General features: G+C 46.9%; 1 protein-coding gene, 1 non-coding gene and 1 pseudogene across 6 annotated transcripts in view; 2 read left to right on the plus strand and 1 right to left on the minus strand.

Annotated features, from left to right (window-relative positions):
- The first annotated feature begins 259 nt into the window (after positions 1-259).
- Positions 260-17546, plus strand: part of Rps6kc1 (ribosomal protein S6 kinase C1) — a 138210-nt gene continuing 120923 nt past the window's right edge. For 4 of the 5 annotated variants that reach the window (XM_038348894.1, XM_038348897.1, XM_038348895.1 and 1 more), the window contains exons 1-2: positions 260-464; positions 12615-12650. In XM_038348894.1, the coding sequence (XP_038204822.1) occupies positions 360-464; positions 12615-12650 (141 nt within the window). In that variant the 5' untranslated portion in view covers positions 260-359. Of the gene's footprint in view, positions 465-12614; positions 12651-12691; positions 12714-17546 lie in introns of those variants that run through there. The other variant, XM_038348899.1, reaches the window with a different exon arrangement.
- On the plus strand, positions 5560-5691 carry LOC119799592. The gene has a single exon (XR_005282875.1). It is a non-coding gene; the product is annotated as a small nucleolar RNA SNORA70 (small nucleolar RNA).
- Positions 6128-6420, minus strand: LOC119827322 (annotated as a pseudogene).

Genomic DNA, 17546 nt, shown 5'->3' on the forward strand with positions numbered 1-17546 from the left:
ACAGACGCTTGAGCACAGGGCGGGAGGCTCCAACCTCTCACCAGCTCGCAAGTTCTAGAAGACATCCAAGCTAGTGCACGAGGAGACTTAGTAGGGAAGCCTCGGGTGTCCACAGCGACTGGGACCGGCGCTCGCAGGGCAACCGAGGTCACAGAGCTCGGAGAGAATCCAACCCCTCTCCTTTCCCGAACGCGGGAGGAGGCTGATCCGGAAGTGTATGTGGGACACCGGAAGCAGATCCTCCCGGCAGGCCCCAGGAGCCACCGCCCCCACGCCGCCGTGCTGTGTGCAGGTTGGGGTCCGCTGTGGCTGGGGCGTCCCGATGGTCCCCAGCTGGCGGCGTCAGGGGCGGAGGGAGGATGACCTCTCCTTGGGGTCACAGTGCCGACCTGGCCCGCTTCTACACTGTCACCGAGCCCCAGCGACACCCCCGGGGCTACACAGTCTATAAGGTTACCGCCCGGGTGAGTGCCTGGATAGGGACACCGGGGCGGGGCGCGGGCTCAGGACTGCGGCTGGGTGCGGCTGGTGGTAGTGAGGACTCGTGGGGGTGGAGACTCAGACAGGAGGTGCTAGGTAGTAGACAGGAACTGCAGGCAGAGACGGGACCCCAGGATGGAGATGCTAGGAACCCCAGACAGGAGACAGGGACTCCAGGCATAAGAGACTTAAGGATGGAGATGATGGTGACCCCAGGCTGGAGAATGGACTGGATGATGGAGATTCCAGGATTGAGATGCTGAGAACTCTCGGCAGGAGTCGGGACTCCAGAATGGAGATGATAGGGACCCCAGACAGAAGATAGTGACCCCAGTATGGAGATGATGGTGACCCCAGGCAGGAGAATGGACTCCAGGTAGACAGGGGTGGTGGTGATGGGGAACGGGTGGAGGGGTAGGAAGGTGGTGGGTAGATATGGGATGGCAGGCACTGCTTTCCGTTCTGGGGTGGAATACTGGCAGATGACTTTACACGGATGACCTAGTCTCTGTCCCACGTGGACTTTCTCTTAGAATGAAATTTGCAGGGGCGGGCTGGCTTGTTCCGGAGGGAAAACACACACTTAAAAACGCTAGTGGGTGTTTTGTCTGGCTTATGTAACCGAAGCGCTGCCTGCTTTTCAGTTCTCATTCAGTGGCGGGTTTGTGGTGAGGCAGGTAGGCTGCTGGTGAAGGATTCACCATTAGTTCACCTGTCTCGGACCTCGCCTTTGTTTCTGAGTTTTTCTGAGCCTTTTCTGAAGGAGATGCATGTGTACTTAAGTGATCTTACCTGTGACTTGAGTGACATGAGGACAGACTGGGCTGGCGAGGTGACTCGGTAGATAGAGGTGCTTGCTGTCAAGCCGGAAGACCTGTCTTCAATTCCTGGGGTCTACACGGTGGAAGGCGAGAACTGACCCCTGCTGACTGTCCTCTGACAGCCAAAGGTGTTCTCCCCAACCCCCAGTAAATAACTATTAAAAAATTTTTTTAGAGGTCGTTTACATCAGTTCACTGTTCCAAATTTAGCACTGATTTTCTTAAGTTTTGTTGCTTAGCTTGAATTTTGAAACCTGCTCATTTCCCTCAGCGGCAAGTGAGAGTACTAATGACACGAAATGAGCACGCGTGTGTGCAGTGCTGGCGTATGCTATGCATTTTGTACCCATCCCCCAGCATAATTTTCAACTTCATGATGAGGAAACAGATTCAAGGAAGTTTAGAAGTTTGCTAAAGTTTCTGTGGCAAAGCAGTAGGAGCTTTGGTCTGTGGAACCAGTTCTGCCTAACTCCAAGATGAGACAGTGTCAGGAATTAGCTCAGTTGCTAGGGTTAGGTCTTGAGGAAGACAGGTGTGGGTGAAGGAGTAGTCAGAGTGCAGTATCCGTTTAGAAAGGACGCAGGAAGAGGTTCCCGAGAAACCCGAGACTAGACTGGGCTAAGCCGAGCTTGGGACTTGCAAGTGGCTGGTGGCATTTGGAAATGGTGCAGAGTCAGACAGATGCAAGATGCTGGCTTGAGCAAGTCTGTCAAGATAGCAAGAAGACCAACTTGATGAAGAATAGGAAGAAGTTTCCCTTTTTGTAGGTCAGATTGTTGTATGCGTGGGTGTGAGCTGTAGTTTTTCTGAGAAATATAACAACATGAGGGGCTTCTTCCTATGTCATTCCTGAGGCCTTTTCAGTCACGGATACCTTTGATTTCCTGTTATGAAGCTTATAGAATCAGAACTATTCAACAGACAAGAGGCGCCTGTCACACTAACAGCAGCGTTGCACCCGTTGGCCTACAGGCCTTGGCCTCTTCCTAGATGACCGTAGGCTTCTCGCGCTGGACGTGGTTTCAGTTCAACAAAAGCACTGGTCATTGTGTTGGCCCCAGACTGTTTACCTTCTTCTTTTTTTTAATGTATTTTTATTTTATGCATATAAATGTTTTGCCTGCATGTAGATATGTTGCTACATGTGTGCTGAGTGCAGACAAAGAGTCCGTAAGAAGTAATCGAATCTCCAGGAACTGGAGGTACAGATCACAGTGAGCCACCATGTTGGTGCTGGGACTTGCACCTGGGTCCTCTGCAGAAGCAGTGAGTGCTCTTACCACTGAGTCATCCAGCTCAGATTGCTTTCCTCTTTATCCTGGGCACCATGTGTTGTGGGGTGTGCAGTTCCAGGCACTTGGCTCTAGAAGGTATGCAAGGGAGTGCTCGGGTTTCCCTTTTCTACTTCCGGTAGAGTGGAGTTTGTTGTGCTTAACTAGATACAGTGGTACAGGAAGGTGTGTAGTGCCACAGACCCCAGCAAAGAGCTATGGTGCTTAGAAGACACAGTGCTGTGACCCTGGTGGGGCAGGGTGGGAGGAGTCAAGAAAGGAGAGGATGATGGAGCCTGTGAAGGCCTGGGAGTATGACTGTGGCACTTAACTGAAAGCCCTGAGTGTGATAATTGTATTATTACTTTCCAAAACAGAAGGTTGTCAAATGCAGATTTAAAGCATCCCAGTATAGGGGCTGGGGAGATGGCTCAGTGGTTAAGAGCACTGACTGCTCTTCCAGAGGTCCGGAGTTCAATTCCCAGCAACCACATGGTGTCTCGCAGCCACCTGTAATGAGATCTGGTGCTCCCTCCTGGCCTTCAGGCAGACATAAAATATCCCATTAATATCGCTTTAGAAATACTCACATGCCCGTGCTGCGGCCAGTTGCCGTGCTCACTGAACTTGAAGACTGTTGACATTGACTCTCTTCTCTCTATAAGTGTCCTCATTTACTGTTTATGTTACAGGCTGTGGTTTCTACAGTGTTAGCAGGTTTTTTTTTGTGGTTTTTAGAGCTGGGGATCAAACCTGGGGTCTCACAGAAGTGAGAACATGTGCCACTGAGTTGTGCCCACAGCCCCAGGTTTTTGTTTTGTCCTTAACATTATTTGTTTTTGTGTGTGCATGTGTCTGTGTGAGTGTGGTCCGCTGACATGCATGTGGAGATCGGAGAGTAGCTTGTGGGACTCGCTTGTTCCGTCAGCACGTGGACTCTGGAGGTTGAGCCTGTGCTGTCAGGCTTATTCTCTGAGCCTTCTCAGTGGTCCCACAGCCTGAGTTTTGTATGTGTTCGGATTTTGTTTTTTAAATTAAGGATCAACATGGAGGTGCATTTAAAAAACAATTATGCCGGGCTGGAGAGATGGCTCAGTGGTTAAGAGCATTGCCTGCTCTTCCAAAGGTCCTGAGTTCAATTCCCGGCAACCACATGGTGGCTCACAACCATCTGTAATGGGGTCTTGTGCCCTCTTCTGGTCTGTAGACATATACAAAGACAGAATATTGTATACATAATAAATAAATAAATATTTAAAAAAAAACAATTATGCCTAACATTTTGAATCAAGTAAAATGTTTATTGCTTTTTTGGAACGTAAGAAGAAAAACATCTTTCCTCAGGAGAGCTAATCAGGTAATAGTGCTCCCCTGAGAGCGCCTCAGGATAAAAGTTAGCCGAGCTTCCGCGTGCTCAGAGCTTGAGGAACAGTTTTTGATTATCAGGAGTGAATTAGAATCATTCCATTTTGGACAACAAAGGAACTCTTTCTTTTATATTCAATCTCTTTAGTACCTTTCTCTTTCTATTTTTAATTTTCTAGAACCTGGCAGGCTTGCAATAACTTTGTAGTTATTTAGAGGCAAACCAACAGATGCCCCTATTATTTCTTTTTAGTTTTTGTTTCAGAGTAACAAGAAGTATTTTACTAGAACATAAGAATTATAGAAGTTTCCAGAGCAGTCATGCATAGTGGTCAGAAGCTATCACAAAATTTAAAATTTATTATTATTTTTTTACTATGTCTTTGTACTAAATCTTGAAATCAGGTCATATAAGTACTCTTTCTTTCAAAATTTGTATTTTGGTTATTTAGATTGCTTGCAGTTTTATATGAAATTGAAAAACAGCTTGCCAAAATTCTTCAAAAATGCCCACTTAGATTTTTTGATGTAGGATTACGTTGAGAACAGAGATCAATTTTAGAAGAATTGATGAGTTAAAAATAACGAGTCTTCTGGAACATCCCCGTGTGTAAACATCCCCGTGTGAGCATCCCCGTGTAAACATCCCCATGTGAGCATCCCCGTGTAAACATCCCCGTGTGAGCATCATAGTTTTGGATGCTGGATAGCCCATGGTCAAGTTGCAGCGGTTCAGGTTTGAGATGGCTGCCTTCTTCTTGGATTCATGACTGAGGATCATTTATATTCTTCCTGTGAGGATACTAGTTCCTAATTACTCCCCAGAGGCCTTCTATCTAGATGTTGTGATCAGAGGAATCAAGTATCAGCATAGGAGTTTTAGGTGGACAGAGACATCCAGTCCATAGTGCTTTGAACCTTTCCTGAAAACTCACCAGAAAGTGGGAAGCCAGGAATTTGTCCCCTTGATGTGTCTGTCTTATCTGGGAGCTCACTGGTCATAGATGTAAGTATCTGATGATGGTATGTGCAGCTGCTGCCTCTGGGGGCCAGACTACTGGGTTGGCAGGTGATAGCTGGCCCACATCTCCTTGCCAGCCTGTGCCACCTGCATGTCTGCAGGGTGCTAGGGATCGAGGAGCTGAGATGCAGGTGCTACGGCAAACTGGAGGTTGAATTTGGTAAAAAGGCAATTATATATATGAGCCGAATGCTTTGAAGTGCTCAATCATCCTGCCAGAGTCATGGTTTTGTGTGTGCGAGGTACAATTTAAAGATGGCAATATATCCATATGAAATTATGGGTTTCCTGCAAGTTAATGCTTGAAAGCCAAGGTTGCATGTGTTATATTGATGAACGTGCCATTTGGTGTACTGGGTCACCGCAGGGAGTCACGCTCAGTCACACAGCATTCCTTTTGTGTAGCCTGCCATCCCCTCACCACTGTTGGAGATTTATGTCTGTGAAAAGTTGAAAAGGGCATGGCCCTCTCTGTCATGTTTTATTATCTTTACTTTGCATTTCATGTTACATTTAACATAGTATTTTGTTCCTTTACCTTCTTAGCTGAGTCCTAAGGGTGCAGGAGCCATGAGAGGACTTGGGTACAGTGGGTTGCTCAGTGCCCAGCCAAGTCAGCTCCCTGGGCCCCTTTCCTGTGGAGTCTGCTGTGCAGTGTCTGCAGACAGCAGTGACCCTAGCAGTGTATGTAGCCCTTGCTCATCTGGGTTGTCAAAGGGTCCTTGAATCAGCCCCTTCTGAGGGACATTCGTGTTTCACGTAGTCTTCCTGGTCTAGGCTTTAGGCTTTATGTGGAGGTTGCCTTTGGAAAGTCCCAGGGTTCGCATTGGCCAAGTCATTGTGTCTACCTGTATCAAGCTGCAGAGCTGAGGCCACATGACTGAGGTCTTACAGGGCCATGGTCTCATGTCCTGGCTGCTGGATGACCTCGACCTCAAAGAAGTGGGGTCTTACCCAATCCAGTTCTGCTGTCTTGGAGAGCTCAGGGCCACAGATTTTCTTGGCTCAGACTGCTGTGGGATCATACACACCCAGGGATCTTACACTGTGTTGCCTCTCCTTTAGTCTTACACACACACACACACAAGCATGTGTGTACACAGCAGAGTTATATCTTTTTTTTAAAATTTTGGAAACCAGAACATTTATTTTATGACAGACCGAAATCCTCAAGATGCACTGGATGCTGCAGCAGCTGCCCTCTTGGGTTTAGGGGTTGTCCCTTCACGGAATCCAAGTCTGAATCTTCGGTAGACAATTGTTAGGAGCCTCCTCCGCCCGGTCCCGGTAGTGTTTCGTCTCTCAGCCTTGGCACTCCAGTTACACTTTCTCTTGCGCTTGGCAGAGTAGCCACATGTGCCACAGGTAGACTCTGAAGGTGGTAGGCCTTAGAGCCACAGCGGCAGCACAACGTGTGCGTCTTGTTGCGACGCTTTCCGAAGGATGGCGTTCCTTTCGTCATCTTGCTTCTGCCGCCGAGGCCAAGGAGTTAGATCTTAAAACTGATGTTGAACATCCTTCTGTGATTGGTTTCTGATGGCTTAGGAAATACAGTAGTGAGAGTTGAATAATTTTTATAGTTTTACTTACTAGTAGCTGCTTAATCAAGAGAAGGGAACTCCTTTATATATGTCTGAGAGGTCATTTTAAATGTTAGGATGATAATTAGTTGAAACAGTGTGTGTTCACAAGTACATGTTTGTAGTGTGTACGCGTGGTGGTGAGGCTTTACCCTTATCTCCGCTCCTCACTCATGCAGGGTATGTTAGCTATTTCTCTCATTGTTGTGGCAAAACAGCTGACGGGAACAGCCTAGGGGAAGAAAGTTTGTCTGGCTCACCGTGGCAGGGAAGCCGTGCTCACTGTGGCAGGGAAGCCATGGCTCCCTGTGGCAGGGAAGCCGTGGCAAGCCTGCTCTGGGGTGCTGTAGGAATGAGGTAGAGTTCCTTTGCAACTCTGTAGACAGGAACTAACTTGCCTAGAACCAGGTGTAAGCATAATCTTGAAGGCCTGACCCTGCCACCCTGACCCTGCTTCCCTGCTTCCACCAGTTTGCTTCAGGTTCCACAGCCTTCCCAAATCACAGCACCGCCTGGGAGCCCAGTGCTCAAACAGAAGTTTATGGGGACACCTCACACCCCAGCCAAGCATCCAGCCACCCTAAAAGTACTCGTGACTTGACTTTTAAGGAATGTTATAGTATTTATTAAGAAGTAGGTAAAACAGGGTTAGCACTCTCACTGGTGGTGTGCTCTGTTGACCATTATGGCCTGAGGTTGGCCACACTGTAGAGTATGGCCGTTGTGTCAGGATAAGTCTGGACGAAGCAGGAAAGAGAAAGGCTGTTTTACAGGGGTCCAGGCTTAAGGCTTGGGTGTGTATAACCCTAGGCAGAGCCTCATTCCTTGACCTAAGCTTTGCCCAAGAATCTCAAATGTTATCTTAGTTTACAGTAGAGATAGCCCACCCTTTTGTGTTGCCCTGAGCTAGGTCTTTATTTATCAGTTGTTTCACCCAGCAAGTTTGGTGTCTTGGCAGTCCTGTAAAGATAGCAACTTCAGGTCCCACAAAATCCCTGGGTGCCTATAGTAAAAACAAGGAACTGTGGTCTCCTTGAGGGGCCACACCTTTACTTTCTCGGACTCTCTGAGAAGCCCACCTGGCGCTCCTGGGTGTGCAGGTCTCTCCTTCTGAGTATTTCTCTTTCTTTTAAAGTCTATAATAAAATATGCCTATTAAACTCCAGCTCTGCCTCAAACTGATTAGTTCCGAAGTTCTTTCTGCATCAAAGCCACACATCCTGCTCATCTTCCTGCCCATCTTCCTGCTCATCTTCCTGCTCCTCTTCCTGCTGACTTCCTGCTCATCTTCCTGCTCACTTCCTGCTCCTCTTCCTGCTGACTTCCTGCTCACTTAACTGCTCACTTAACTGCCCATCGTCCCGCCCATCTTCTTGTTCATCTTCCTGTCCATCTTCCTGATTACTTCCTGCTCATCTTCCTGCTCACTTTCTGCCCATCTTCCTGCTCATCCTCCTGCTCCATCTTCCCACTCCATCTTCCTGCTACATCTTCCTGTTCATGGTCCTGCTCCATCTTCCTGCCCATCTTCCTGCTCCTCTTCCTGCTCCTTTTCCTGCTCCTCTTCCTGCTCCTTTTCCTGCTCTTCTTCTTGGAGGACAGAAGAGGATGTCTCTCCTGGAGCTGGAGTTATAAGTGGTTGTAATCACTTGATGTGAATGCTGGTTACTGAAGTTGGTTGGGTCCTGCTCAGGAGAAGCAAGTGTTCTTAACTGCTGAGTTCTCTCCAGCTCCAGGGTACAGGAGGGTAATGTAGGTACAGAATCCTTACGGGGATGGCAGTGATTGAACTTGGTCGTGGATCTGGGAAGTGACAGCATTTTTATGCAGGTGGCATAGGAGAGACACCATGTGTGCTCCCTCGTCCCCGGGGCTTGGCAGCACAGTAGGCACTAGGGTGTGATGGATGAATAAATGTAATAATAAAACCTGATGGTGACAGAGCTTTGTGGACAGAGGAGAGTTATTGCTGAAAATACCACAGAGAGGATCAGTCAAGGTTCTAACTTCAAACCTGAAGGTGACTACTGTGAACTTATTTATTTTGTTGTCTGAAAAGGTGAGTGTGCAGTAACCCTTTCTAGCCTCACTTGAAGACTGGAAGGAATGATAGATCATCTATAGAATGCTTTGCAAATACACACACAGTCAGGTGTCTTCCCTCCTTGGCAGAGGGCTCGAGCTGAGTCAGCACAGGTATAGCCTCTACCAACAATGAAGAGGGGCTCAAAGCTGGGTCCAGGACTGAGGCTCAGTGTTCACCTGCTGAGTGGGAGGAGGAAGAAGAGAGGGAAGCAAAAACCCAGAAGAGGAAGGAGAATCAGGAAGGGGGCCCTGTGTACTTGCTCTGACCTCTCTGAGCTTTGTTAAGCTGTGGGGAACGAGACAGCTAAGACTCCACAGTTGCCGCTTTTCTCCCCTGTGCACGGCCTCGGGACTCCTGCATGCCAGGCAAGTGCCCCACAAATAGCTTCCCATTTACTTTTCTGATTTCTGTCTACACTTTCTCCCTTCACTGGGAACTGTTTGGAGGGTGAAGCGTAGTGCAGTGTCTTTTGTAATGGCGGGAGTGGAGTGAAGGCCTTCACTTGGTTATGAGTCCTTCAGCGCTGACTTTCCTTGTTTCCTGCAGCAGCTATGAACTGCTTCTGCTGGGAAGACTCACAGACTTGTCACTGGGCCATGTTCTCAGCAGCCCCAGGATGCCACTGTGTGCAGTGATACTGGAGGGCCCAGGACAAATACTGCCCAGCCTGCTGCTTGTCACATGTGTGCTCTGAGACTTGGAAATAAGTTGGGAAATGTTCGCTTCTTCCCTGAAGCCCTCCTCCCACCGCCAGCCACTGCCCGCAGGGCCGTGCTTCTGAAGCCTCACCATTGTAGCCCAGTGTGTAGCAATCACACCGCACTGGCTTTTGATAAGATGCTTTGCATGCTCTGGGTCTCAGGGGGAGGTAGCTAATGTACTTGATTTCTATGAGTGGTACTCCTGAAAAGTCTAGAAGTTCCCAGATGTGGTCGTGTAATATAGACACCAGACTAAGAAACGGCTTCTGTCACAAGCTGTCATTTGCAGGAGTTAGGAAAGATGATTTGAATAAGATGCTTCAGTATATGTACAAATTCAGGGAATATCTTGATTTTTCAGAAAGATATAAATTTTCAAATAAAAGATATATTTGAAAAACTTTCCTGTGAGTAATTCTGTATTGACAATTTTTGGTGGGTTGATTATTCATAACTTTGACATATTGGCTAATTTTAAAAATATAAGAAAAACTACTAGGGGAACCTATGTCATTTAATCCCATGAAATATTAATCACACTTATTTATGTGGAAAGATTATGTGTGGGAAGTACTGAGAGCTGGTGTTTGCCTGTTTAAGCCTCTCAGTCTAAGTCTGTCTTGTTGGATATGGCAATTATTACCTGCATGAAGCTACTTTCAGTTAAATTTAAGCCAGTTTAAATGAAATAGAGTTAAAATTTCTATGGTTGAAGTAGCCTTATTTGAAGTGCTTTTCAGCCACAGGCCTGTCAGCCACATGTGTCAGTCATGTGCATGAAGCCATGTGCATGTCAGCCAATGTGTGTCAGTCACGTGCATGAAGCCATGTGCATGTCAGCCACATGTGTGTCAGTCACGTGCATGAAGCCATGTGCATGTCAGCTACATGTGTCAGTCACGTGCATGAAGCCATGTGCATGTCAGCCACATGTATGTCAGTTATGTGCATGTTGGCCACAGGCCTGTCACGTGTATGTCAACCACGCGTGTGTCAGCCACAGGCCTGTCAGCTATGTGGCGTGTCATCCACAGGCTGTGGCTGTAGTGTTGAGAGTGGGGTGGGTGTATGTCCTTGTATCATCACAGAAAATTCAGCTGGAGCAGCCCCAAGTAAATGAAAATTGGTACTGTTTCACCAAATTTCTGTTTTCTGAGAGTTGGAGAATTGAGTAGTAAAGTACAGGAAACTCTGTCCCTGAATTTCCCAGAAGCAGTTAGTTGTCCAGTTCTCAGGGAGAAAGGGAACCCACATTCTGAGTGCTGGCATTCTTTTTAAAAGTTTTACTTGTATTATTGTGTGGATGGGTGTTTGGTACCCTTGGAGGCCAGAAGAGGGCATTGCATCTGTTATGGTTTTGGTCCCTGTCCCTTTAAGAGACAAGCCACGCCCATTCCCTCCCCATCCGCTGAGGCAGGGTGATCTTCAGCTTCCGGCCTGAGCTTGCTCTCTTTTCCATCTTCCTCTCGGAGAGGCAGCTTCGCCTCTGCCTCTCTCCCCACTTCTCTGCTTCCCCCCCCTCCCCCTCTCCCCCTCCCTTCCCTCTTCATAACTCCCCTGAATAAATATTCAACTTCACCACGTCTCTGTCTACTGCCCGCCTGCCATGTGTCTCCCTGCCTGGGACCAGCCACTGCTCAGGGACCGGCAGCCATCTCTGCCTGGGACTGGCTGCTCCCAGAGCCTGCTGCCTGCCGCCACATGGCCCGCCACCACCACTCGGGCCACCGCTCTGGGACTCTGTAGCATCTTTTTAAGAACAAAAGCATCCCCTGAAATGGATGTTGCAGGCAGTTGCAAGCCACCCGGTGGGTGCTGGGAATCAAACCTGTGTCCTGGAAGAGCAGCTGGGGCTCTCAGCTACTGAGCCATCTGTCTCTGCAGCACTGAGGGAGTTCTTGCTGAGCTATTGGCATCGGTAGTGGCCAGACCAGGCCCGTGGGTTTTCTACCCAATTAAGATGGATAATTTGAACTAAGGTTTAACTTTAAGTCCAAGGTTTTGTTTTGTTTTTCTTTTGGACTTAAGTCACAAGTGATGATTTGTTTTTTTTTTATACTGAATTTCACTATGTAGTCCTAGCTTGCCTGGAAGTTGACATCGTGCGGACTAAGCCCTGAACTCACAGAGATCTTCCTGCCTCTGCCACTGCTTCCTGCCTGGTGTAATAAATTGATCTTCATTTCCAGTTTTTGATATGTTGTAATTGATTATTAAAACCTTTTTCTTTCTCTTATCCATAAGCAACCATTTTAATGTGCTTGTGTTTTTTTCAAAATACACCATTGTAGCCTCAAGTTCATTAATTTGATATTTAAGTAGATAGAAGATCTATAATCTAAATCAATACAAGAATTTTCCCTTCTTATAAGGCTATTTTTTTCCTTTATGAAGTTTTGCTATTGTTTCAGGCTTTTTGACTTATGTAATCAGAGAAGCCTGAGGGATTGGCTCTTCCTTTTTGCTCAGTGTGTAAAGTGATTTCCTGTAGCTGGGAACGAGTGAACCTAGGCCCTCACATTCATAAAGCAGACACTGATGCTACATTCAGCCCTAGCCCTCGTCATGGGTTATTAAAAGATGAGTCACTCTTGCACTAAAATTTTGTTAATTTTGCTTCCTTCTTCATCACTAGGTGTCCATTGTCACCCCTCACATTAGGTGTCCATTGTCACCCCTCACATTAGGTGTCCAGTGTCTCTTCCTTCCTTCCTTCCTTCCTTCCTTCCTTCCTTCCTTCCTTCCTTCCTTCCTTTCTTTCTTTTTCTTTCTCTTTCTTTCTCTCTCTCCCTCCCTCCCTCCCTCCCTCCCTCCCTTCCTTCCTTCGAGACATTATTGTGTTAACCAGATTCATACACAGTTGTAAGAAATGCCACACAGAGGCTGAGGTGAGGGCTCACTGGTGGTGCTTGCCTGTTTGCACGAGTCTGGGTTCAGTCCCTTGTACCACAAAGGGAAAATGTGGAGAGATCAATGTACACGTGCCCAGGTCCGTTATTCTTCATGCTTGGATTTTTCTGGGGTCTGAGCGGCCACAGATGGCCTGCTGGAATCTTAGCGGTCCACGACTGATGCATGGTGTTCTCTGGGAATGCGATGCAATGTTCTCTGCTCCTCTCCTGAGCGTTTCATATTGCAGAGTGAGATTACCATACTGACTGAGTTTTTAGTAAGTGACATGGCATTCGATTTCTTTTCTGCAGATGGGAGTTTATGCAAATACTGTTGAAAGTAATCACAGAGCTGTGAACTCTTGGATAACGAGCTATTTCTGTCTGTTTGGTTTCAGGTTGTTTCACGAAGAAATCCAGAAGACGTCCAGGAGGTAGCATGCTTTTCCTTGTGAACATTCCTCTTATCCTTGTTGAAGAAACTGCCAGAGTTACCTGTATGAGTGTTTGGATTTGTGCGATGGTTTCTCTGGCTACATGACAGTAGCTGTGTTTACACTTCATCCTGCTGAGCAGGCGCTAAGTGGGGGGAGTGAGAATTGGAGGCGCGCAAGCTTTCTCTCTAGTCCTCAGCTGACTCCAGCGCTAGTCAAGGACTTGACCGTTTCAGTCATGATGCCTGTTCATGAAAGCGCAGGTGTTGGTGACTAGTGTCGATTTTGAAGCTTTAGTAATAGGTTAGGGCTCCGCATACTCCCACTTCCGTGTTGGCTTGGCATGCTGACGCCATGACTGCCGTGGGTATCCCTGCCTATTTTTGACCATTTCGCGTAGTTCTTTATACAGGTTTCTTGTGTGTTCTGTCATCTTCTCCCCAGGACGATGCTGGCCTGGCATGTTTTGCTTAGAGTGGTGGGGTTCTCACCAGCGTTTCTCTGCGCTTGGGGCTTGGCTTAGGAACGCTGGTCAAGTGGCTGCCTCCCTCGGTGCATGTTAATCTCCTTGTTTGATTCCCACTCAGTTTTGAACTAGAGGCACTGTGTAGAGGGACCCCTGCCCCAGCCACGTGTTTAAACAGATGCTGTAAACAGCAGTTTTTATTTTACGGCGGTGTTGGATTCTGGTGTCTCTAGATGGAGTGTGGACTTCTGCCTAGCTGCAGGCGCCGCTGCTGCTCAGAAGCACCTGGCTTGATTCGTACATTTGAGTGGATTGTTTCATACTGGTTGGCCCAAGTTCATCAGACTCATGATTTATCTGACTTGGTAGTTTTTGTCTCAAAATCATGGTAAAAGGCACCTTAAAAAGATTTCACAGTGTTTCCCTCATGAGCTTAGAGACATCTTCATTGTCTCCCTAATAGGGAGACAACTAGAATACTATTATTTCAGATGAGAAGGACCTATGCATATCTCACGACTGTTCTTTTTGCATGCCAGTTGCTAGCACGGAACATTCTTTAGAATTCGCCTTCTGGTTAATTACTGCCGCTGCTTGTAGGTTTGGCTTTAGAGAGTTTACAGCTCTGTCAGCCTTGGGAATGGGTTGTCACCTGTGACCATGACATCTGATTGCTGTGCTGTGGTTGTACCTTGATGTCCCCCTTTCCAGGGAGAATCCTGAACCGACTTGTCCATGAGTGCACTCTCTGCCATTTCCTTAGTCCTTTTTGGGGGAACTCATAATACCAGCTGCTGGTGACCCATCCATCAGCAGGCTCTTGTAAGTGTCCTTCAGTTAGATAGCTGCATGCATGCTCTTACGTTAGAAATGATACAACAAACTTAGTCTTCTTTGTAGCTGACTTCTTAAGCCATGGAATAACCAAAAATTCTAACCGTGCCTCTAGGTTCTCATTTATCATGTTTAAATGTTGGTTCTCACTTAGAAGAGTTTGTTGTTCAGGCTTCAGGTCCTTTCTGTCCATGTTCTTAAACCTGCGAACTCATGGATTTAGTTTTTGCTTTAGAATATGCTCAGGCCTCCCCAAAGCTCTTGGCAACTAATAAACACATGCTTAGTTTAAGCAAGCTGCCTATAGTGGAGAAATGTTTCTGTCCTTTTGTAGAGCTCATCCGACCTTCCAGATCTGCTCTTTTCCTAAGAATGCTAAGAGGGTATGCACAGGGAGTGAGTCACTTGGTGTCATGTGGGCAGCTTTCCTTTTCAAATGCCCTCTACACTTCTAAGGAGAAGTTGAGCGGTTGGGGCGATGATTCAGTTCATGAGGCACTTTCTGTGCAAGCAGGAGCACCTGAGTTTGATCTTAAGAGCTCACATCTTTTCCTGGGTACAGTGATGTGTGCTTGTAATCTCAGTGCTGGGAGCAGAGATGGGCAGATCCTGGGGTGGACAGCGACTGAGCACAGATGACACCTAATGTCGACCTCTGGCTTCCACATGTGCGTGTACAGACACGTGAATAAAGAACACAAAAACTCAAAAAAAGAGGGAAAGAAGATGCATAGGCAAATAGTGTGACAGTCATATTTGTTGTAAGCAAAGGTGACCCAGCAAGTTTTAGTACTGAGTGAGAGCGGAAATGAGAAAGTCGTTAGGTGATGTCATAAACACAGGAAACAAGTGTTTTGGCATCACTAAGTTTAAGGATCTGAAAAGGAAATGATTGTCATATGTTGAAATGCTAAAGGGAATGCTTTAATGAAAAATTGAGCTTTTAACAAATTTTTAATCTGTATATGGTCATTGAATGCTTGACTGGTGAAGTTTCTTCAGAGTGACACGTACACACACGGAACCCACGCTTGCTTCCATCATTTTGTGGGACCCGCCAGGCCTTATCAGAGAAAATCAGTTCCATGTGTGTCCGCTCCTGTCCTAGCACACGCCAGTCCCTCTGCTCTGTTGGAAGTGAGTTTGTCCCCACTTCCACTTGAGGGTTTCTGGGAACTTCAGCTTTAATGAAAGGAGTAAGGAGAGAAGGTGGCTGGGGCGTTCCGCTGTCAGTGTTGTGGTTCTGGAGCCTGGCGTAGAACACACCATGTGGTGATGAACGAAGCTCTGGCAGAGCTTGACTCCGACAGATTTATATGGCTTTATATAATCTGGTGTTTTAATTGTGAAAGTTTTCCCCAAGTTACTACCCTTTAGTTGAAAATGATCTTGACTAGATGTTTTATCTGCAAATGTGATTGCTTCATAATCTCTTGTTTTCTGAATTGTTCATGCTCATCTTGTAATGGTTCTTATGGGCCCCTGCTCTGCAGAAGACTGTGTTCAGAGGCTTCTTACCCACTCCTCCCTGAGCTCTTGGCAGCATGATACCAGTATACTTTGAGTTACGTGTGTACTTATGGATCCATATTTAATTATGATTTTGGTCTTCTGAGATGGGACCTTGCAGACTGGCCTGAAACTCACTGGGTAGCCCAAGCTAAACTTCCTGTTTAGCCTTCTGAGTGCTGGGATCTTAGGTGTAAACCATCATGTCCAGCTCAGTTTGACACACTTTGAGATGTAAAAATAACACTTTTTCTCATGACAATTATGTGTCCGTCGATACTGGAAGCTACCGAGAGCACGAGCTGTGACAGTTGTGGCGTCTGTCTGGCCCTGGCCCGAGTCCCTGACTTTGCAGGGTCTGGCTGGAGGAGGCCGATGCTCTTGCCCTTACTTGTGCTAGAGCTGTTGGCTCTGGGTGGCCAGTGTTTCTCCTGCTGCTGGCACTGCGGACGACCTCAGCATAGCCCGGCTTCTCTTTTCCTCATCCTTGCTCCTTCCTGGTCCTTTGGTGTCCGCTGTCCCTTGTTGGATTCTTTGTTTCATCACAGGAGCGGCTGTTGCCTGCTGATGGCTCTGGAGCAAGTGTATTTTACACTTAGACCTCAAACCCGTGTGTCCTGCTGAACAGCTCACAAGCATGTGAGCCAGATGTGCATAGGTGGCCTCTGACAGGCTTCAAGTACCAGCTCTTTCTTGCTCCCCCCCTCAGGAAACAACCACCTCTACTCAGCCACTGACTCCAGGATTCTAGAGCTCTCTATCTTTGGCATTGCCTTCTCGTTAGAAACTTGGTCCACAGTCTCCCCTCGACCTCTCCATGCTTTTTGGCTCTGGTGACCTCTCCTCCAGATGCCATTCACTGTAGCCTTGCTAAGTGTCCAGGCTGGGCAGGGAGCCCTTCTATACCACTTGCGTGCAGCTTCTCAGCATCCGTCAAGCCCTTTGTGAAGTCATCCAGGCTGGCTTATTCTTGCCTTGTCTGTGAATCTGGAAGGTGGGACCTGGCTTCCCATCTCATCCTCTGGGACAATATGGTGCTCAGCACAGGGTAGGGATGCTGGTTTGGGGGGCCGGTTTTGTGGGGTAAATGAGTCAAAGTGAAGCACTGGACAGAAGCCACTTGTCTGATTCACGTTGTGGTCTATAGAGCCATCAAGAAACACCCTCTTCAAGGCTAACTTCAAATAATAGGACAAAATTTGGCAAGACTTGAAAATCTGGTCTAATGGCTTTTCTGGCCTAGAGTTTGGCCATTGTCATCCCTACTCTGCATATACATGAAAGCACATAGACTCTTTAACTCTTTGGGAGGGAAGGAATTTACAACTCAGGTTTTCTTTACTTTGTGGGGCTCAGAGCTGACAGTGACAATTGAGGCCATGCATCCAATATTTCCTTTTTATAAAGTGTGTTTTTCTAATTTAATATAAGTAGGGCCAAATAATTTATGCTAATGACAGCAAATTGCTTCTCCATGCTGTCTAATCTAGAGGATTGTAATATGTGAGTTTTAATTATATTATGGTGAATGTTGACTTTAAGATTTATGAAGAATTACAGAATGTGAGAATGCATCTTTTCTTCCCTCACAGGCCTTTCCCCTTCACAGTTAGTCTTTTTTTTTTTTGGTGGGGTGATGGAAGGGAACAAGTGTTATGTTCTTTTTGTTTAAAATTTTCCTAAGTTGGGGGCTGGAGATGACTTGGAGGTTAAAAGGATTTCCTGCTCTTGCTGAGGACCTGGTTAGTTCCCAGCACCTACATGTCTCACAGGAGGCCTTTGAGGTCTCCTGCATGCATGCAGCACACTTTAACTCATGCAGACCTGGCCTCTGAGGTCTCCTGCATGCATGCAGCACACTTTAACTCATGCAGGCTCGTATTCCTGCACATAAAATAAATGAGTAAATCTGAGAAAAGGATTAAAACATAAACCACCTAAGTCATTTCCTGCCTTGTAAACATGATATTTGAGATAGTGTCTGCCATCTACTTCATTCCCAGGCCAATGGTAACTAGTTTTTGGAGAGAATGTATTTTATGTAGCATGGACCATTTTTGTACCAGGTTGAATACTTTTCTAGAACG

This window comes from Arvicola amphibius, chromosome 12 (assembly GCF_903992535.2).
Source record: "Arvicola amphibius chromosome 12, mArvAmp1.2, whole genome shotgun sequence".
NCBI lineage: Eukaryota > Metazoa > Chordata > Mammalia > Rodentia > Cricetidae > Arvicola > Arvicola amphibius.